The sequence below is a fragment of the Sesamum indicum genome, linkage group LG9, assembly GCF_026168435.1.
Source record: "Sesamum indicum cultivar Baizhima isolate 11 linkage group LG9, ASM2616843v1, whole genome shotgun sequence".
NCBI lineage: Eukaryota > Viridiplantae > Streptophyta > Magnoliopsida > Lamiales > Pedaliaceae > Sesamum > Sesamum indicum.
The window spans coordinates 19378432-19402191 of record NC_142665.1 but is presented as its reverse complement, the minus strand read 5'-3'; the positions used below and the strand labels follow the sequence as shown (position 1 = coordinate 19402191).

At 32.5% G+C, this 23760-nt stretch overlaps 3 protein-coding genes, 1 long non-coding RNA gene and 1 pseudogene across 4 annotated transcripts; 3 read left to right on the top strand and 2 right to left on the bottom strand.

Annotated features, from left to right (window-relative positions):
* LOC105178376 (uncharacterized) lies at positions 1–1792 on the bottom strand. Its single transcript, XM_020699173.2, has 2 exons — positions 742–1792; positions 1–320 (listed from the first exon to the last, which is right to left on the bottom strand). Exons 1-2 carry the CDS (start codon positions 1416–1418, stop codon positions 233–235), a joined length of 765 nt encoding a protein of 254 aa, XP_020554832.1. The 5' UTR covers positions 1419–1792; the 3' UTR covers positions 1–232.
* Positions 812–5015, top strand: LOC148786989 (uncharacterized). The gene is made up of 4 exons (XR_016067322.1): positions 812–934; positions 1122–1372; positions 4283–4403; positions 4879–5015. It is a non-coding gene; the product is annotated as an uncharacterized LOC148786989 (long non-coding RNA).
* Positions 3974–6735, bottom strand: LOC105178064 (pentatricopeptide repeat-containing protein At2g21090). The gene is made up of 2 exons (XM_011101417.3): positions 4303–6735; positions 3974–4188 (listed from the first exon to the last, which is right to left on the bottom strand). The coding sequence occupies exon 1, from the start codon at positions 6332–6334 to the stop codon at positions 4586–4588; it is 1749 nt and encodes a 582-aa protein (XP_011099719.1). The 5' UTR covers positions 6335–6735; the 3' UTR covers positions 3974–4188; positions 4303–4585.
* A 3326-nt stretch (positions 6736–10061) lies between these two features.
* On the top strand, positions 10062–11906 carry LOC105178377 (alkane hydroxylase MAH1-like). Its single transcript, XM_011101841.2, has 2 exons — positions 10062–11643; positions 11763–11906. The coding sequence occupies exons 1-2, from the start codon at positions 10115–10117 to the stop codon at positions 11839–11841; spliced, it is 1608 nt and encodes a 535-aa protein (XP_011100143.2). The 5' UTR covers positions 10062–10114; the 3' UTR covers positions 11842–11906.
* A 4721-nt stretch (positions 11907–16627) lies between these two features.
* Positions 16628–18325, top strand: LOC105178378 (alkane hydroxylase MAH1 pseudogene; annotated as a pseudogene).
* The last annotated feature ends 5435 nt before the right edge of the window (positions 18326–23760 follow it).

Genomic DNA, 23760 nt, shown 5'->3' with positions numbered 1-23760 from the left:
TTTGTAATTTTGACTATTGGTTCGTACATATAACAGTGTGCTTGCAAACTGCTGGTATAATTTTTGAAATTACAAGTAAATGTCACTCTGAATTCCCTTTTTCTCTGGCAAGATTCCATGCGAAGTGCACAGTTCCTTAAGCTTTGGGCATTTGGGTGTTAAAAAACCCCACACATATACTCCTTGTTTTGCGAGTTCCAATGATCGTCTTCTGCAACTCTGTCGAACATGTTCAGAACAGGCACCCCCTTTGTCCTCTTGACTTGCAGTTCTCCTTGCTGAAGGACCACTGGGAAGACATCATGGTATTCTCTGCCAAACTGCAAGCAGAGTTGATTAAGTACATAATGCTATTTAATGCTTAATTTCTGGGTCTGGACCTCTGCTAAATATTCATATGCATGCCCTATTTGCAGCTTGTTTTATCAATTAAAATCTTCAACTGCAAGGAATATTATTTGATTGTGTAAGTTTGCAGTCAAATCTCCTGAAGCTCTTTGTTATTTGACATGTAGGTATTTATTTGATGCTTCTAGACTTTACAGTGCTGTGAATGAGGTTCACTTTCCTGGTAACACAATTTCTCTGTGCAGTTATCTATCATTTGATTTTTGGAATAAACCACTCCTATCTTTGAGGACCAGCTTGTGATCTTTGCAATAAAGTTTTTTCATGAATTATTGTTTTATTTAGCTACAGTAAGATTCTCACTGCTAAGAGGAAAAATTACTAAATGCATACCTGGTTCTATTGCTACTGATATCACTTGTGCTTCTGCTGATACTTGTAGCGTTCCGCTTATCTTTTACAGCTACAAATATCATCTTCCACCAGTCTTTAGCTGCTCGTTTCTCAGATCCCTCCAGTGATTTCCTGGGACAGGGTTTTGGATGTTTTCTTGCCTCAGATTTCTTCTTGGAACTCAGAGACGCAGGTAAGAACATCTTTAGCAAGAAAACCTCACTCTCCATGCTCTCAGTCCTGCATATTTGCCTATTCTTGGTTTTCCGACTATTCTGCAGTCTGCTTTCTGTTTTATGCTCTACTTTCTTTCCTTCTACTATCACTTTCTTCTCCTGCACTTCTTCCATGTTTTGCTGATCATCAACTATGTCTTTCAGTGTCAGTTCGTACGAAGATTCTGGCAAGTCTTGGATCATCTCCATGAGCTCCCGTCTACCATCGACAATGGCCCTCAATCGTGACACTGGAGACAGACAGCTGTACTCATGTCTGCATGGCAGCAAAGGGGACGTTTCACGCCTGCAATCAACCGGCGCTCTTGTCCATAGAGGAGGAGAATAAGCTCCCTCTTGATCTTCAACAAGCCTTTGACCTTCAAAGGAATCACCACAACTACGACGATCAATCGGTAACGTTTCTTCCCAAAACTCAAAATCACTTGATGACCTTCCCATAATGCAAAATGCTAACAGCTTTTTTAGCTCATACCAAAATGCATCAGCTTTGTTATATATTATAGCAAAACAAAGATGAAGGAGATGATTTAACAATCAGGGATTGTTGAAACCAAAATAGGCTTGAAGTATATATATGTATATATTGAGTGATGAGACATTAGTCAAATGCCATTATTCTGCAATGCCTTCAAAGTCTTTGCCGTCTGTAAAGGGTCAACTAGAAAGTGTGTTTCTGCTCGTCAAATTTCTTACAATTGTGCTTGGGGAAATTCTTGGGGGTCCAGAGCCCCACCTTGATTGTCTTTTCTTTTGTTTCTGATAATGACTTCGGTTGTCTTTTCATACAAATGGTCTGGACTATTACAAAGAATTAGTTGTCGTAACTTTATTATTGTAGTGAAAAGGGAAATGAAATGCATCATGGTAACACGAAGGCACATGACAGTCAGTTGACCAATGACCATCAACAAAACCTAGGAGATAACATGTAGCAATAAACATCCCTAAGATCTTTTGTACATATTGCTATTTATGAGTTGAAGTTGAGCCAATTTGAGTGCAGCTGGAGGTTCATGAATTTATATAGATTTAGATTTTTGATAATCTTGAAGTATTTCAAGATTGTTATATTTATCAATATTTAGGTTTTTGGTTTTTTTTCTTTTTAAATATTATATATAATAATAATAATAGTATATATTATATTTAAATATAAAATAATATTTTATTCTTGAAAATCAATTAAAATCGCATTTAAAGCGCGTGTAGGTTACTTTCAGGACCAGAGGAATAAATTACTTTGTTCTTAAAAACACAAAGGGGTAATTTGGTATTTTTTTAACACACTTCCTATTTTGCACATTTCGTATATCACAGAAGGTGGTATGCATTCTTCCCAATAATAAATACCTTTTCTTTGTTTGAAAAATTACCAGTACCTTCTAATATTAACTTTCGTCCAACAAGTAGCCTATGTTAATTTTTCATGGTGAATTAATCAAATTGCTCTTGTGGACAATGAAATAATTTTACTTATTTTTTAGAATTTTTAATTTTTTTATGAATCATAAATTTCACCTTGTTAAAAAAATGTTTTTAAAAGAAAAAAACAGGGCAAAGTGGATATTTTTAGGCCTCTGTCTCCTAAAGATTACATAGTTTCATCAAACACAAGTAGTATTAGTAATTTTCTAACGACGAGATTATTTATAATTATAACAAACTTTTTCATCAAACACAAGTGGTATTAGTAGTTTTGTAACGACGAGATTATTTATAATTATAACAAACTTTGGGGGAATTTATGTCAAATTTATAAACGATTAGTTGGTAGTACTTTTCAAGTAGATAAAGTTGAATAAAAAATGACAGCCTTGAAATTGAAAAAAGTTACAATATGGAATGAAGGTAGAATCTGAATCCATTCGGCTTTGGTTGATACTCTTAGACGATATTTGTATTTTGAAGAATATTTATTATTGTGTTGGTATTGTCCTCCTGCAGTCCAGACTGGGAGCGGCAAACGAAAGATACAATCACAAAACTTGATGACCCCATCAACATATTCTGTAAATGTAGTGCCAAATACTACTTCAAATGCATCAACCCAAATTTTATACTTCAACTAATCATATTATATTTTGATATCATCTTTAATATATAGATCAAAATAGAGGTGAAGCCAAAAGGCAACTACTCACCACACAAATACAAGATTCAGTTCCTTATGAGAGGAGAACTACGTTCTTAATTACATAGAGAAAGAATAATACATCCAACAAATCTAATTGTCAAGATTGCACTTAACATAACACTATTGGACCTCTAGATGTAAAATATAATTATTTTGATATTAAGGGTTTATCCAACGTTTAATTTTTTTTTTTTAAAATATAACTAACGATTGGAATATCAATCAATTTAAAAAATATTGCGAAACAAAAAAGATATTCATAGAAAACAAAAATATACATATATATGACGTTTAATTTATGTTACAGAAAATAAGGAAAGTCAAATAGTGAATAAATATTAAGACGATAACAATTAAAAGTAAGATTTTTAAAATAATTGAATACTAATGCATTAGTTATATATAGACAATAGTTCAATTGTATAATTAGTTTTTTTATTTTAGTACTGAATTTTTTAATACTATTATTTTATTTTCATATTAATTTGTTTGTTACAAGATAATGAAATATAATCATTGGAGAGTACGAAACGCAAAATTTGAATTTTGTGGATTTTATTTTAAATTTGATATACCAATTAAATTTAGAAAATGAATTACAAATACTAGAATTAAATAATTTCCTTATCAACAAAAACAATTATTATCAATTTGTTTGAAAATATAATTATATATACTAACGTTTGAATGAAAAAACATAAATAATATATGAACTTAATATTTTTATAACTAATTTTAAATAATATATTTAACTCTAAAATATACTACTTCTGCATGTTCATCGCAAGTCATACTTCCTAATAATCTTATAACATACAAAACAATAAAATCGACTTGAACATTACGTTCATTGCCTATATATTCAACATAAACTTTATTAATCTAAATATTTTGACTTGCACATTCCATGGAAGCTTCTATTTGGTTTCAAAAAGTGCACAATAGAATTCATTGATCATGACCAAGACTTGCGTTAATTCTCCCTAGTGAACTGAATTGTGGAACAAAACAAACATAGTAATTAGATGAAGTTACCTTTGTACTCGAGAAAGAGGATCCAACGAGAGAGATTTCCTGGAAAGAAGAAAAATCGTAGTAGCATTAGCTAGAGGATCAATTTTCAATGCTCAAATTAGAAATCAAGATATTGGCATATTTTTCTTCTCAGGAAATTGCGTTTCAACGCACCGTGCCAAACAAACGCCAACACTTTAGCCCTTTGACAGCACGAAAAGTGGATCAAGAGTGGAGTTCTTGGTGTAGCAGGTTTGAAATGTCTTAGTGTTGAGGTGAGTCTAGGATCTTGACCTTTCCTTGTTACCTTAAACATACAACTTCTCCTTCTCTTGAAATCAGAGTCAGGCTGCAGTTTTCCTTTGGGTTTACTCGATCAAAATCTCACGAATACGGCTGATTCGGTTGTAATTTAGATGCTGGACATCAGAGATTAATTCCCTCATGCTTAATCAGATCAAGGCACTCCATCGTTTTCCAAATAAAATGGGTCTTCAATGTGCATGTATCCGACATCCTTCATTTGGTTTACAAGATTAAGAAGTAATTCTTTTATATCTTCTACATGGGATTGGAACATGTCTTCAGCTACAAACATATGTCTTGCATTCTTTACCTCAATCCAACTAGACCCTGCTTCTTTCTTTAGATCCATGTTGTCAATAAGCCTTCTAATTCGGTGGGCATCGTCCCACCTACCAGCTGTAGCATAAATGTTGGATAGCATAACATATCTTCCTGTATTTTTAGGTTCAAGCTCAAACAGAACTTCTGCTGCTCTTTTGGCGAGTTCCAAGTTGCCATGGACGCGACAAGTGGCCAGAACAGCACCCCACATCCCGATATGATCAGAATCAGAAGGAGCCTTCTCAATCACCTCTAATGCTTCTTTAAGTCTATCTTTTCGTCCAAGTAAATCGACCAAAATTGCATAGTGATCTGGTCGTGGGATCAAACCAAACTTCTTTTTCATCATGTCTAGGAACCGGAGTGCTTCAGATTCTAAACCTGAGTGACTACAAGCTGACAATACACCGATAAATGTCACATCATTTGGTCTTACATTTTCTTGTATCATCTTCTGAAAGACGGAAAGTGATGCTGCTCCATGCCCATTTTGAGCAAAACCAGTTATTACTGAATTCCAAGTGATGATGTCTTTCTCTTGGAGTCTCTCAAACAAGATCATTGAAGATATCATGTTACCACTCTTGCTGTACATGTCAATTAGAGCATTAACTACAAACACGTTATCAAAGATACTGCTGTTTCGAATTCTAATGATGCGGCAATGGATTTGCTTCCCCATTCCAATGAGGGCTAAATCAGCACAAGCACTTAGAACACTAACATAAGTAATATCATTAGCTATTACCTCTTCGTTCTGCATTTTCCTGAAAAGGGACAAAGCTCTTTCTCCATTCCCATTTTGTACCGAACCTTTGATCAAAGCAGTCCAAGAAACAGCATTCCTAACTGGCATTTGATTAAAAATCAGACAAGCATCTTCCAGTCTAGAGGCACTGGCATAAGCCACCACCATTGAAGTCCATGAAACGACATCTTTTTCTTCCATTCTACTGAAAATCCAGTAAGAACTCTCAGGCACACCACATTTCCCATAAGCATCAACCAGAGCATTGCATACTACCACATTAAAATCCAAACCCATCACTATAGCAACCCCATGTACTTGGTGCAACAAGTCCAAAGCAGCCAAGCTAGCACAGGCATTCGTCAAACTAACAAAAGTGAACTCATCTATTAACACATCTCCCTGACTCCATTTCTGCATTCCTTTGAACACACTTATTGCTTCCTTGTAAAACCCGCTTCGACCAAAGCTGGAGATGATTGAATTATAGCTAACCAGATTTGGTTCAGGCATTTCATCAAGCAAGCGGCGGGCTTTTCCGAAACTCCCCATTTGACAATGCACATAAATCATTATGTTCCACGAGTGGGTGTTCTTGAACGGGAGCTCATCAAAGGCTTTCTGGGCATAGTCCATGGAGTTGCATTTGGAGTACATTTGTATAAGGCGGTTGGCAAAAAATGTATCAAGAAGCAAAGCTGTTTTGATAAGGTGGGAGTGCAGAGCTCTCCCCAGCTTGAGATTCTTGGTTTTGATGCAGTTAGAGAAGAGGGCTGCACAATAATTTTGCCGGTCATTGGTTGAGATTGTTGTTGCTCCATTAGACTGCATGAAATTCACCGTCTCTCGCTGGTTTTAATCAGATTTCTGCTACAGATTCCTCACCAAAAACAGAAGTTTGAGGGGGTGATCTTATTGTTTTCCGAACAAGCAACACAAGCAGAATAAACTACTGAAAAACAAATAGTTGAACTATAAGGAGAACTTGTCATCCAATCCTACTCACATGTTAATCTAAGAGGGTATTTAAGCTCTTCAAAATATTTTATAAAATGAACAAGCTCTCAATATTTGTTTGATTGTTTTCTTTTAATTAAAGTTCTTTAAAAAAATTATTTTTTTTAATTTTTTTTATGACATCGCATAAACTATATCAAATAATTATGTTATAAGATAAAAATATCGCGGTTTACACATTTTCAGTCTCTCACCTACACGCCCACACACCTCCCTTTGCTCTCTCTCTCACACATATGCGCGCACACATATGCTCTCTCTTTAGGATTTAACGATATTTTGCTATTTAATTTTTCCAACATTAAAAAAGAATGTTTCATTATTTAATGATAAATTATTACAATTAATAAAAATAAACATAAAATTGATATTAATATTATATTTATTAAAAATATAAATTCAAAATATTATAAATCATACGGTTAGAAATAGTTATTGTATTAACAAAGAAAATATCAATTATATATCTATATTAATATTCAACTAGCATGAATTTACATATATATTATTTTTATTCAAAAATTAGGTAATAATGTATTATTTTTTTGTTTGCATAAGATTATCTATTAAATTCTTAATTTAAAATTAAACTAATGTTACTATATATTTATAAAAGCGTTGGGAAAATATTTAAAACAAAACGTGTTAGAAAATAACAATTTATTTGATTCTAATAGCATCATGTTCATTTTAGTCATTTTACCGATTAAAAACCTTGTTATGCCAAGCATACTAACATCTTATTTTATCCGCATTGATGGGAATTTCAATCGAGATACCTGAAGGAGGCATTAGTTCGTTCTCGCGTTCTTGAATCAATTGGAGTGGAATGATGAATCTATTTCTTCACCTCTTTGAGAATAAATCAGAATTCTGGTAGAGAATGGTCGGGATCTATGAGATTACAAGGACCACGAAGTAAAATTTTTTTGTCTCGATTGATCATTCGTTAAGAACTTATTTTTAAAATATGATCCAACATCTTATAAACTTCTAAAACATCTTATAAGATATAGAAATTTATAAAATGTTTTGGAAATGTCAGAGCAGTTCAAAGCAAAATCCTAACATAATGTTTGGATTCGTTTTCTGAGTGTTTTGTTGTGTTTTGTGGAAATAGAGTGAGAAAAACAAAGATAAATAAGTGTGTGTTAGAGATAGTATGTATGTTTGGATTTGTTTTTGGAGATAATTTAAAATAAGTATTATATATTTAATGTTGTGTTTTGGGAGATAAAAATTACTATTCATTGTCAAATCATGTCATTGGAGATAATTTAAAATAAGTATTATATGTTTAATGTTGTATTTTGGGAGACAAAAATTACTATTCATTGTCAAATCATGCCTTTTTTATATATATTTATGTATATATGTGTATATATATATGTATGTTTTTATGTTAAAACAGTTAAAAACACCTAAATAAGGTGTTTTTGAATGATGACAAATATTGAGTATGTTTTGACTTGTCTCGAAAATAAGTTGGAAATGAAAACAAACATAGTGTAAGTGTGTCGTTCATTTTGAATGTTGCTTATATATAGTTAGCTTGGATGCATAAATATTCTGAAAGCCGTTGAATTGATAGAAATTCAAAATGTAATGTTTGAAGTGTTTGGTTCTACAACATCTCATCATTGTCGTCTTGAGGGGTCATCATTCATTCGAGATTCTATGGTTTTAATCATTGTTCGGATTTTTTTCTAATTCAATCCAACCGTATTATTGCTAGTATCCCGAGTTTTATAGAATTTTGAAATAAATTAAATTTAACTCATTTTGAGGTTTGCTGGTGTAAGTTAGATTATTTTTTTAATAAAATACTTATTGAAAAATAAACTACATTTGACCAATATTGAGATTTTGAGAGTTGGGCACGAGTTCTTCTTTTATTTATTTTTGCATACTCACAATAAATTCAATCAGATATTAGCTAGAGTAATTAGAGTGGGCTAGGCAAATTCTTGGAGTGTTGATTTGTCATAATTTTTTTACCTTTTTAAAAATGTTGAGCATACATATATATTAGTCACAAATTTGGGATAGCATACATTTAACTTTTTAAAATAGTATTTTGATCCTTTATCTTTTAATTTTTTATGATTTTATTTTTTTTTTCTCGTCAGAGTTTATCTTTATTGTCGGAAAAATACATATTCATTCACATGATATTTTAAAACTGGAGATATCATTCCTATTGACTTATTTTGCATAACGTTTCTTATCCTTTAAATTTATAAGGTGACACTTTAGTCCTATATCTTTTTAATTTTTGATATTTCAGTTTTTTTTTTTTTTTTTAAATCAGAGTTCACCCTTTTCACCAGTAGAGGTGAACCTCAATAGAAAAAAAAAAAAAGTTTGAAATCACAAAAGTTAAAAAAGATGTTTGATCAAAATGTTACTCTAAAAAATTAAAACAGACGAACAAGCCAAATAACCTAAGTTACCGGACAAAAAATGCATTTAGCACCCAAATTTGGTTGTGAATTTTAATTCTCCAAGTTTGTAACTGTAATTACACCATTTATTCATTGTTCACTGATGGACAAAATTGCAAAACTAGTCCACAATTTAAGGTCATTGCAAACTTGAGCCCACTCTTTTTCGAATTTTAAAATTAGTCCCATGTTCCGTAAAAATTGCAAAATCAATCCCAAAATGTTGCAACCCCATCACTAACGACCGTTAAATGCCCCCACTAACAACTGTTAAATACTTCAACTGTGTTGAACAACTTTGAACTTTCACGATACTTGCTTCAAGCATTGAAGATCGACACTTTTAACGACAAATTAAAGAAGAATTTGAAAAGCTTTAGAAGAAATTAGCAAGAAAATTTTGGGAATTTGGTTGGGATTTTACCACGGTGATTTTGGGAAAGAAAATAAATGATTTGAGCCCTTGTTTTTTACAGTTTTTTTTCTCTCCCCATTTTCAATGTGACTGTCACATATATTCTCCACCGTTAAGTATTTAACGTCTATTAGTATGGGTGCTTTTTTTACACACAGGATTGATTTTAAAATTTCAAAAAATATGAAATTAAATTTAAAATGATCCTAAAATATGGGATTAATTTTATAATTTTGCCTCCACGAATGTGTGAACCGCAGATTCAATAAGACAATTTCAAAATCGAAAACGTTGACAAATCAGTCAGACTTTTTCATAAATGTTTAATCAAAGTTTTGACTTGTTCGTACTATGATTCAAGTAGGGGGTGGCAAGCCTAAACACATAATTAACCCCTTCTAGCCCACCAGATACCACATCAAATCAATCACGTCGCTTCCTATCCTAAAATCCCAGCTAGAAGTTCAAGTGGCCAATTCGGAAGACAAAGTCAAAAATACATTTTCAAGTTGCATTTCAGATATTTTGAAATTTTCTACTTCAATTTTATTATAATAATATATACACATTGCGAATATAAATATTATATATACTTATTTTATATATTAAATCATATCAAAGATGTAATTTGAACAAAAAAATTTCAATCTGAATATATATTTATTTGTCGGAAGACAGGGACATCGACAAATTCTATAAATACTGAAATTTACCAAAAACAGAAAACAAGAGAAAATGGCATATCTTGAAATCTTCCTTATACAAATCATACTACTCATCATGTTTCTTGTGCTTTTAGCTCCCAAAAACAGGCAGCTCCTGCCATGGAACTGGCCGTTCCTGAGAATGATGCCAACGATGTACCTCAAGAGCCACGAAATCTACGACAAAATCACAGAGATTCTTGTGGAGAACAACTCCACGGTTTTGTTCAAGACATCCTGGTTCACCAAGACAGACATCTTGGTCACGAGTGATCCAGCCAATGCGCACCACATCATGAGCTCAAACTTCTCAATCTACCAGAGGGGATCAGAGTTCAGAAACGTGTTCGATTTTCTCGGCCAGGCGGTCTTCAGCAAGGATTTGGAGGAGTGGAGAGAAGAAAAGAAGTTCACTCATGCATTCTTCAGGGAAAATCAGTACCACGAGTCGGTCCCCAAGATAGTCCATCAGACCCTGGAGAAAGCCCTGATCCCGGTCCTTGATCACACATCTCAGCAAAATCAAGAACTGGATTTGCAGAGCTTGTTCAATAGGTTTATGCTTGATGCAACTTGCCTCCTGGCTGCCGGATTCGACTCGGGCTCTCTCCGTGTAGGGTTTCCAGAATGCCCTCTCTTAGATGCCATGGACGACATAGCCGAGGCAGTGTTCTATCGCCACATCCTGCCGGAGAGAGTGTGGAAGTTGCAGCGTTGGCTACGGGTTGGAAAGGAGAAGAAAATGGCTGAAGCTTCAAGCACTTTTAACCGTATATTATTAGACAACGTATCCAAGAAGAAGCACGAATTAGCTACGGATGATCAAGAAACTGGAGACGATACCTTCGATGTGCTCAAATTTTATTTGAAAGAGGCTGCAAGTAATAGTGGTAACAAAGGAGCTAAGAAGCATGACGATAAGGGATTCTTGGCTGCCAATCTGATGACCCTTTTGTTCGCTGGAAGAGACACATCTGCTGCACTCTTGACCTGTTTTTTCTACCTCATTTCAAGAAACCCTTCAGTCGAAAACAAGATTTTAGAAGAAATCAGGCTGAACCTCCCTGGAAACGCATCCAGAAAGCACATCTTCTCCAACGTAGAAGAGCTGAGCAAGCTAGTTTACCTCCACAGCGCTTTGTGCGAGAGCCTGAGGCTTTTCCCGCCAGGCCCGTTTCTTCTAAGGGTCCCAAACCAGCAAGATGTGCTTCCAAGCGGGCACAAAGTGGATCACACCACAAAAGTCATGCTTTGCTCGTATGCGATGGGTCGAATGCGGGAGATATGGGGGGACGATTGCGGGGAATTCAGGCCGGAGCGATGGATAATGGAGAAAGGCGGGACTAAACATGTGGCGTCGAATATATTTCTTGCATTCAGTTCGGGGCCGTGGACCTGTCCCGGCAGAGAATTGGCGTTCACCAGAATGAAAGCTGTTGCAGCCACAGTTGTGCATAATTATCGTGTTCATGTTGTGGAGGGGCAAACTGTTTGTCCAAGCATTTCTGCCATTCTCACCATGAAGCATGGCTTGAAGGCCACGGTTTCCAAGAGATGGATGTATTGAAGGCCAAGCATTTTTGCATTTTTATTATAATCATAATTAATAGTATTAATTTATTATAATTTTTCATTGTTGTCATTTTTAATATAAAAAATTTTCGTTTTTTCCTTTGCAGGAGATTCCCTGGAAAGACTTGCATATATACAGTAGAATTACAGTTTCAAAGATGGACTTTTTGTGATGCAAAGTTTTGACAATTTTGTTTATGAGATGCCGTAGACAGATTTGTGTATGCATACACTTCTACTGCTCCCATTGACATTTCTAAATACTTCTAAATTTATGAATATTCAAATGAGAATAAAAAATAAAAAAATACTATAAAAATAAATATATATTTATATTGGATTAAATGCAATTTTGGTCCTCTAACTATAGCCAAATCCCATTTTAGTCCTTTAACTTGTTAGGGTTTGGATTTGGTCCTGTATGTATTTTAATTGCTCAATTTTGGAACTTTTTTTGTCGGAAAAGTATCCAATTCGCCGGAAAATTAATTCATTTTCACTCTAGTTTCACCGCCACCTTCTTTCTAAAAATCTGCCAACGTCACTCAAAATTGCCGAGAGCCACATATACCGTTCGACTCCCAACTCAAGACGAACAAAACCTCTCAATCAATTTTAGGTTTTGATCACCACAAAAACTGGGCTTTTACCTTCACCTCCGCAGCCTCTTCGCGTCAATTCGCCGCGGTCCGTACGAACGACGATCGCGGACCACCACAGTTCGACTCGCCTTTTCCTTGTGAGTCTAACGAGACAAGTCCCAGCCATTTTCATCAATGTGGTGCGGAGATTCAAGAATTTGAAGTTCACGACCACCTTTTCCGATGAATTGGATATTTTTTCGGCGAAAAAAATCACAAAATTGAGCAATTAAAATACATAGAAGACCAAATCCAAACTCTAACAAATTAAAGGACTAAAAGGGTAGAATTTAAACTCACACTCATTTGAATAAGTACTCACAATCAATAAATTTCCTAAACATGAGTTTGTATGTTATGGTCCATTTGTAGATAAGTCAAGAGTGGGAATATTTATAAATTTGATAATTAAATTAGATGGCAGTGCGTGCTCTGCTTGTTGAGACCATTTATGACAACACATTAGATTTTTTATTTAAATTTCTATGGAAGTTTCTGTCTAATTTAATAATTATACGCCCCGTACGTAAATAAAGTATTCCATTAAATAAACCAAATAATATAATTTTATACATGACATATATATTTATTAAGATAGAATAAAAGTATCATACAATTTAAAATAGAAAAAATTCAATTCATTTACGATAAATTCTTCAAAGGGTATTGCAATATTTTCACTTCAAGAACGAATATACCTCTTCTTCATGCTTTCTCCTCATCAAATCAAACTATGACTTACGGGTGTCAATCAAAGTTTCATTTTGTTAAAAGACCACCTTATTTAAATTGTTAGAAAAGGAAATAATTATTTATTATTTAACATATTTTTCTGACACATCTCTTTACGGACAACAGATATTTTTTCTTACTTAGATTTAATTTCCGTCTATTACTTGGGCTGTTTCTGCGTGATTCTTGCTTGGGGTTAATGGGCTTTTTTTTTTTTTTTTTTTCGACAGTAGCTTTGTTTCACCCTTTTACTAACCTTAGCTCCAATACATGCAGCTTATTATGACATTTGGGTGCCGGGATGGTGGGCTATGATACGGCCCCATTTATAACAGACCATTGAGTTGATTATTAAATCTTAGTCATAAATTAACAAAGGCAAGAATTGGACACAATTAAATTACATGAATTTATACAAATGATATCATCCAACGGCAAGAAGACAGTGTATTCATTACAAAATTACAATGTATTAACCATAGCAAAACCTCACAATTACGCATTCTTGGGAAAAAATATAATTTTAATCATGTAACTTAAAAGAGGCGCCATTTTCAAGATAATCAACTCATTGTTTCAAAAGGTGGAAAAGAGTTGTGCAACAACATGTGGAATAATTGGAGTATTTGGTCTTATTACCTTATAAGCTATGGGAACGCCTCCCAGGGTTTTGCTGGGTCCATGAGGTGCTGGGTCTTATTGCAATTTAGCCTTCATGAAACTAATGCCCGCGTTGTACATCAGAAGTCGGGGCAAAATACTTTTTTAGTCTCATAAAATAAGAATAGAATTTTTTTTTAATTCGATAAAATAAGGGTGAATTTTTCTTCTTTTTTGGAAAAATCAAGCATTTCATTTTAAAAATCTCATCCAAAAAATCACTGTATTATCATGAAAAAACAACAGTTCCGTGTAAATTAATTAAATTTAAGAATCAAACATAAAAATCGTCATTTAAATACAATTTAACTCACGAATACCAGCTCCAATCCAATAGCCCAGAAAAGAAAAAATGACTATATTTCATTAGTTTTATTCGACACAAACATAATTCAATAACTTCAGTAATATATAATTAATTATCAAGAAAAATATCAAATAATTTATATTTAATTAGTAAAAACTCTCAGTTTTAATAAAAAATTGAATTGAGGGGTAAAATCATAATATCAAATAATTCGTTCCCAATACAACCCTAAGTTTCAATTAAAAATTGAACAGATACGTGATACCCTGAAAATTCAAGCAAATTTACAAAAACAATTAGAATTTGGGACTTTGAGGATACGAAATATGGTAAGGGTTTGAAAATAAATAAATAAATAAATTACAACAATCCCTCCTCAGTTTTAACATAATTACGCATACCTCATTGTTATTTGAAAAATCATCAATACCCCCATGATTTTAACAGTTGTCTAACAATTAACACATTTTGTTAGTTTCTGTTAAGTTTCTATCTATTCTATGATGAATTAATCAAAATACCCTTGTGGACTAAAAATTATATTTTTATTTATTTTTCATTGACGAAGTTGATAATTTTTTAAATTTTTTCGTACACTCTTTTTGATTTTTTACAAATTTTTATTTTTTTCTAAGAAAAGAATACAATAAGGGCACAGTTCATGACAATTTGATAACTCCATCCAAGAAGTACATAAACTTCATCAAACATTAAAGAAGTATTTGTAATTTTTACATAAGGGGTATTTGTAATCATGCCAAACTTTCAAAGGAGGTAGTTGTAATTTAAAAGTTGGTGAACTTGAGATTTCATGACCTTAGAGATTTTTGCATTTCCTAATACAAGATAAAACACGCTCAATGTTTGTTTTTGTGTTTTTACACTTTATCTGTGTATTTTTTTATTTTTCAGCTTTCTATATATAATATATATATACACTTATATATAAAATATAAAAGAGACATGATTTGACAATAAATAATGGTTTTTTTTTTAAAAAATACAACATTAAATATACAATATTTACATATAAAAAGATATATAAAAAAGATATGATTTGACAATGAACAATCATTTTTGTCTTTCAAATCCCAACATCAAACCTACACCACTTATTTTAAATAAATTATCACAAAACACAAATCCAAACATATCATCTATTTTCAACACACACTTATTTATCTCTATTTTTATCTCTCTATCTCCAAAAACACAAAACAAAGCACTCAAACCACAAATCCAAACACTATGTATGAGTTCAAATTTTGAATCTCAATTTATGCGTGTAATGTTGTTTCCACTGTATAATAGACGTTATAATCTTATAAATCCCTTAAATAATTAAGTACGAGGTGATTAATTACAACTAATTATCATTAAGGATCATAAAAGATTAAATAGTGTATTTTAATTATGTTCTTTTTTATAAATAAAAAAAAATCACATGACTTAATTGCCCTTAATTGCTTTTTGTCTATGGATTTCTTGGCAGGCTATCCTATTGCCTTCGCTCAACATGTGTTAATTCTTTGGTGTTGAAAGTATTGGTAGCGAGTTAGAGTATAAACACAAACAAATCAAGCCAATATGACAAGAAAAATGTAGATTATACTTTGCTTGAGCGCAAGGAGAAAATTTGTTATTGCCCCTATTTTAACGGCTATGACTCTTAGCTATCAAAATTTTTTAGCCACAATTTCAAAAATCGCAACCAACAAATATTGCGTGATTGTAGTAAATAACTATTATTATGATTATTTATTTTTAACTATGATAATTATTAGCTATAGTTAAATGTTATATTTATTCTAGCAATTCTTTGATTAAGAACAAATTTCTATTACTTAATAATTTAATTAATATATAATTTTATTATTTGATTCCTTTCTTACTAATAATATTTTCTTTTTATTGTCAGCCTCAGAAATGCATGTTTCATTACCAAAGGATTTGACGACATGCAATTGGATACTATGTAGTTCATGGACCATCTATACCTTGGAAGGCATTTCTAGCCAATATGTGTGCTGCCAAATTCCCTACCTATGTTTAAAGGAAAAAAGTTGTGCTCCAGAATCCTTGAGCAGTTACTTGACATCCTACGTTATGACACCCACTGCCCACCTGTCTACTTGGTAGAACATCATATTATTTTTGGTTTTATTGCAATTTTGATCTTCTAATTATAGGTAATTTGCATTTTGATTTTTCAAGAAATGAAGTTTGCTATTTGGTTGATTATATTTGTAAATTCTATGATTTGAAATCATATTTTTTTCGGAGAATTATGAATCTCCTGAAAATTGGCACGTGGAGACCGTTTTAAATTTGAGGACACATGTGACTTGCACGTGTGATTTTTGGACAATTTTCTCAAATTGCAAAATTTACTAAAATATTGATGGACCAAATCGCAGGCTGTATTTTTAAAAGAATCAGATTAAATGTCAAACACCTGTCATTATAGGACTACAATTACAATCGAAAACGCATTGTTGGGGCCTAAATTTAAAGTCCAAGGAAGGATCGAATTACTTCCTCCTCATGGCAATTGGAATTAATTCATTCAACCATATAAATATGCAAGTTCTTGGCATAACCCTTTCAATTCCAAAACGCAAATAATCAAGAAATGGGCTATATGGAAATCTTTCTGGTAGTTGTATTCTGTTCTCTTCTTCTCCTTTTAGCTCCCCAAAATAGAGTTTTCCCATGGAGCTGGCCACTCATAAAACTGATGCCAACAGTGTTCCTCAAAAGCCACGAATTATACGACAAAATAACACAAATTTTAACAGAAAATAACTCAACTATTTTGCTCAAGACATCCTGGTTCACAAAAACTGACATTTTGGTCACAAGCGACCCAGCGAACGTGCAACACATCTTGAACTCAAGGTACTCAATTTACCAGAGGGGGTCAGAGTTCAGAAAGGCTTTCGATTTCTTCGGCGATGCGATTTTCCTTAAAGATGTCCAAGAGTGGAAAGAAGAGAAGAAGTTTACTCATGCATTCTACAAGGAAAATCGGTTCCAGAAGTCTTCTCTTAAGATAATACATCAGACCCTGGAGAAATCCTTAATCCCAGTTCTTGATCACATGTCAAATCAAAACCAAGTTCTAGACCTACAAATCTTGTTCAATCGTTACATGCTCGACACAACTTGCCTAATGGCTACCGGATTCGATCCGGGGTCCCTCCGGATCGGGTTTCCCAAGAGCCCGCTATTGGACGCCATGGATGACATGGCGGAGGTTGTGTTTCGCAGGCATATCCTGCCTGAGAGAGTTTGGAAGCTGCAAAGGTGGCTGAGAATTGGAAAGGAGAAGAAAACTGCTGAAGCTTGCAACATTCTGAACCAAACAATAGCAGATTATGTGTCTAAAAACCAGGAGCTAAATGCCAAGAAACAGGAAAACGGAGACGAGTTTGATGTGTTGAAGTTCTATTTGGCTGAGGCAACTGCGAAAGGATCCACAAAGCATACAGAAACAGGCTTTTTGGCAGCTAATGTTATGACCCTTTTATATGCTGGAAGGGACACTTCTGCTGCACTATTAACCTGGTTCTTCTACCTCATTTCAAGAAACCCTTTCGCCGAAAACAAGATTTTAGCAGAAATCAGGGAGAATTTCCCACCTCGGAGACATTTTTTTCCGAATGCACAAGAACTAAGCAAACTCGTTTATCTCCACTGCGCGTTGTGTGAGACCCTAAGGCTTTTCCCGACGACCCCGGTTATTATCCGGGAGCCTATCCAAGAAGATGTGCTTCCTACTGGACACAAAGTTGATCAAACTACGAAAGTAATCCTTTGCTCGTATGCAATGGGAAGGATGCCGAAGATATGGGGAGAAGATTGCAAAGAATTCAAACCGGAGAGATGGATATTACCAGGGAAAGGAGGGATCAAACATGTAGGATCGAACAGTTTTCTTGGATTCGGGTCAGGTCCTTGGGCTTGTCCGGGTAAAGAATTGGCGTTCACTAGAATGAAAGCTGTTGCCGCAACCATTCTGCATAATTTTAAAGTAGAGGTTCCGGAGGGGCAGACAATTTGTCCAGGTGTTTCTGCTCCGCTCACCCTGAAACATGGCTTGAAGGCTACAGTTTCCAGCAGATGGATATGATCAGCATTCGATCGTTTAATTTACTAAAAAATAAATAAATTTATATATACTTTATTTTAGTACCTCCACTCTCGATTGTAATTTTTCCATGTCCTGTATTGCGATAAAACTTAAGTTTTATTACACTACAAGAAATAATCCTAGTAGCAGCGACAATTATTTTTTTGAGATAGTGGAAGTCATTGCTAATGTAGATTAGCATAAATTTAGTAAGAATTTTACTTGCTAACTAAGTCGATATTGATTTTAGCATCAAAATTTTTTATAACTGTTGAGTTATTTTCTTGTAGTGCTAGGTTGGAAAATTATATTCGCACCACGAGGTTAGCTCTAATTACATAAACACAATTCTAAAAACAATTCTTACTCTTTGCAAAATTAGATATGCATCTCTTGAGATTGTGATTGTAACTATAAGTACACTCCCTATTCAATGATAAAAATTTTACACAAACATCCTTGGGTACAATGCAGTAACACCCCCTCAAGATATATATCATATACCTATAATTTCAGGGTAAACTACAATCTACTTACCTCTATTATGGAAAATAAGCAAATAGACCCCTTATAAAAAATAACACCTTAGAGGACTGTTTTACACAATTTAGGGGATCGTCTTTTTGGGGGAGTCCCCCAAAGAGGTGTGGACTCCTTCCATTATTCTCACATCTTAGATCTGTTTTTCCATAGACGGCGGTAATGATGTATTTAAAAAATGCACGGGTCCAATAGATATGGACTATAATCTATACCGTATATTATTAAAGTAAAATATAACCGTTGATTTATATTATATAAGATTTAATATTCGTTGTGAAATAAAGATAAAAATCAAAAATAAAAAAGGAAAATTCAGGCGTGCACAACACCATTCGTGTGAGTAGGGTATTTAGCACATTTTTTAATATTGAAGTGATAAATTGCTATTTTATTTTTTTAAAAGGGGGCTATTTGCTTATTTTCCATAATACAGGTAACTAGATTGTAATTTACCCTAAATAGGGGGCTATCTGTTCAAAGATCAACTTCAGTGGCTCCATCATCATTGTTATTTAATTCTAATGTTCCCACTAATTCGATTTTTAATGTGCAAGATTTCCTCTTAGAATAGTAGGCGGGCATCCTCCTAAAAAATTCCTGCACCAAAGCGGACATCCTCCTCACAAAATAAGCCCCTCAAAAAATAATTCCCAATAGAGGGGGAAGTAAAACAAAAAACATCATTTGGGATTAGGTCCTCATTTGGGATGTTGAAAGTCAATCAATCGTCAATGCGCCAACCGTCAATACTCTCGTAAATTTCAAGATCAATAGTTTTTTATTTGCGACGAATATTTTAGATATTCACAAATCTAATAATACAAAAAGCTATACTTGAATTTTGCAAATTTTTTCGTCATAGTTCTTGGTGGAAAATCATGATCTACTTTTTTAAAATACAGTGAATTAAATTATTAATTATACCAAATTAGTTACATTGAACGGATCACTTAACAAATAAAATAGATTTTAAAAAAAAATACACGTGCGATTCACGTGATTTGGTAATTGGATAAGGTATTTACTAACAATTTGATTTTAGAGTAAAAAGTCCATTTCTGACTTAAAGTAACTATAGAGCAAAATTAATAAATTGCATCATAATTCTTACACCTTGTTTGAAAAACATATCAACTCAAAAAAATGTGGAGAAGTTTAAAGAAAAATATTTGTATTTGCATTTATTGAAATTGACATTTCTTTTATCACATTAATTTCAATCTAAAAATTTAATGTTATGCTCACGACATATTATAGGTAGCCAAAAATTAATAAGGTTGTGTTTGATTTAATAGATTTCGAATTAGAGAGTTGGATTTGAAAAGAATTTTGAATGATTTAAATTTGAAATTCTTTAAATATAAAATTATTCAAATAAATTCAATGCATTTGTGCCTAGGGATTTGAAATCTATTGTTTTAAATGTATAGATTCAAATATAATCTTAATCTGTGGCTAGAAATCAATATGATCCTTAGAGTAGTTCGATCAAGATAAGCGTTGGGATCTCAAATAAACATTAGTATGTTTGTTTTTGTATTTTGGCCCATCTCAGATACAAAAATAAGTTTGGTTTTGTAACTTCACACCACCACTAGGTGTGAAAATTAATTTTTATATGTTTTATTATTATTTTTTTATTCTTTCTCTCTCTTCGTACAAGCTTTCTTCTCTCTTTCATTTCTTCTTTCTTATTATATGTATTATATATTATTTAATATATAATATTTATGAAATATAATTAATAATTACTACTAAAAAATAATTATTAACTTATAAAATTATTGATATTAAAGATATTTAATATCAATGCTACTTAGTTAAAATATGTAAAATTTTTCTACCTAACGGAAATACTGTAGCAGTTGCGTACACTACTGACAATATATCAGTACTATATACCTAATTCGTATTTTTATTACTTCAATTATCTATTAAAATTTATCAGTTCACATATAAAATTCTAATAATGTATTTTCAACATGTTACATATATAGTGCATTTAACTCTTGATTATAAATTTTTTCAACTTAGACCATTTAAATCTTTTGTACTTATAATTTTTCCTATTTCACTGAAATATTTGAGAAATTTGAAATTTGAGGACAATATACCAATAATACATACTTAATTCTATTTTTTTTTATTTAAATTTTATATATTATGTTTTTTGATTCCAAAGATAAAGTTTAACAAAATCATTTTGGAGAGAATACTACAATGTATTTAATTATGCATTAAAATTATAATTATTATTTAAAATATAAAAAGAAATTTCTCAATAAAAAAAATTACTTAACATAAATATATATATTATATTTCACTAACAAACAAAATACTATATACATAAACATATATATATAAATATATATATTAAAAGACATGATTTGACAATAAACAATAACTCCTGTCTCCCAAATCCCAACACCAAATCTACACTATTTATTTTATAATATTTTATATTATATCAAAACACAAATCCAAACATACCATCTATCTCAAAATACATACTTACTTATTTTTATTTTTCTCTCTCTATCTCCAAAACACCCAAAACATTAATCCAAACATAATGTTTAGAAAACCGCGGGATATTTAACTTAATTAATTAGGTGCAAGAATGATTAGAAAAACAAATATATTCTCTATGATAAATTGCGTACATTGGCTTCAAATGATTGTGGGATATATATAGGGTCAAAAGTTCATATTTGTACTGATTCACATATCGAAACCCTTATTCTTAAAGTGAAGAATCAAACGACTCAAGTACCTAAAAATATATATTAAGATAACAAGTTAATATAAATATTTTTATTTATAAAAATATATTGACAAACAAAGATAAAAAAAAAATATTGAAGAAATAAGAAAATACATGAAAAAAATAACTACCAAAAGATAGTTATAGAAAATCATGATAAATTAAAGAGTTAAAAATAATTAATATATTTAAAATTTTAAAAATAAATGGCAGACAAAAATAAGTAAAATATAAAAAAAATTACTCTCAAAATTACTCTCATTTGATAACAAAGTATAGAATATCTTATCCTATAGGCAATCTAGGTGATTAGATACTGAAATGATTGATGTCATTGGGACTTACCTCTGGAAAAATTTACTTCTATATCCATTTAAAACTGTGACTAAAGGTAATTTTAATTATATTGGGAGTGAGATGAAATAATTGTGTAAATATTGAAGGAAAACACATTGTCACTTATATTTCATTGACCTAAAAGTACATTGGAAGTTTAAAAGATTTTTGTAATATATTGGAGTATGTTTGTAAATTTGACTAATTGGGTGGATGACTGAGAAGTTGCGTTAGATTTTTTTAATGATGACGTTAATGCGACAACTGAACTGAGATAATTAAAACAATAATTTTGAACGATATAATTTAATGTGCAGATAATTGAACTCAAATTATAAGTATTTACTATTGTATTTATGGATTTCAAGGATCATATCTTGAAGTTACAAGTAATGTTTTTTTTTTTCAAATTTTTGGTGGGTTGATTCTAGTTTTTGTGTTATACTTAGTTAATGGGGAGGTGGTATTGCAGTAGGTGACATGGTTGGGAATTTGAATTGGTGAATGGCTAAGGGGATCGGGAAATTTTCAATAAAGTTTGAAAAAACTTATTGTGTGATTTGAGATAAATGAAAAATATTGTAGTCGATAAAATCTTCACCTACTGGTCAATATTATTGAAGTCCCAAAACTCTATACATCCAAGGCATTGAGTTCAAGTGCACGAGTAATTCAATAGTAATTTTTTTTATATAGATCTATATATGTGTAATTTGTTATTTATTGATAGTTTTGTTGAACAATTTATTGTCATACCTCCTCAAATATTTTTTGAGCCCAAAGATAAAAGAGGTGGGCCAGCCGAATAGCCCAGCAGGCCACGACTTATTAGGCCCAAAGCAAGGTCCATAAAACCGTTTCTTTATCCTAACATGGCAAGTGCAAGAAGTAAGCCCAATAAAGTAAATCAAATAATCATGCAACAGGCGGCCATGTCATTCAGGTGACTGACACATTAAGACACGTCATAATAAAATATCTTGGGATAACTCCAAGAGGCCCAACTGAAATTGACTCTTTAGTCAGCAAGTAACTGCATCCCTATATACTCAGGCAGATTGGACAATGTTTGGTCAAACTGTCATATCTTCGTCTAAATAAGTTCAAATCCTATGATTCATTTTTGTTACAAAGCTAACATGTGCAGCTATCTAACGACACCGAATTTGCCACAACTAACCCTCGAAGCTTGCTCTATGGACACTTATAAATTGAGAAATGGTTGAGTCATTTTCGTACTACAAGCTATTACACTCAAATTCTCATTCTTTTTCATTTTCACTTTTGGCATTCCATACGAACTCCTTCACTTTCACACTATTTTTAACTATTATTGTCACTTTGATTATAGTTTTTCATTTATTTCTTCAATAAGAACGTTACTAACCTAAGTATCGGAGTACTAACATTTGTTTTGTAGGGTTAGTTCTACGATAATTTTAGGATTTTTGTGAAAATCTTTTGACCGTTGTGGTGCTGCTGAAATTCTGTGTGCATCATTGGCGCTGTTTGTGGGTAACATTTGAGCTTTGATGTGAGAAATGACAAATTCTGATAACGGAGGTAACAATGGATCTTTTGAGGGGAACACGCCATCCCTACTGCAGCAAATTTTGCCAAATAATAATAATAATAATTTTGCCAATAGCTTGTTTTCAACTTTTTACGACCTACTACCAAACAGGTACATAAACTCATAGGAGCCCAGCCGACAAAGAAAGACAATTCTCACAATTGAAGAAAGGACAACGAAGGGCCTTCCTCCTGTAAGAGTGGGGGAGAACGTCGAGGACAGTTTAATCCCCTAGATCCCAAGAACAAGCATTACACCCCGCTCATAACCTGCTTGACATGAATGCTCATTGTTGATAAACTGAGATAATAAGGCGTTTAAGAAACCCTTATGCGTTGATTAACATCTTTCTAAGTGCATGTGGAGGATTTTTATGTGTTTATTTAACGACATTTACAATTGTTAAAAAAAATAGGT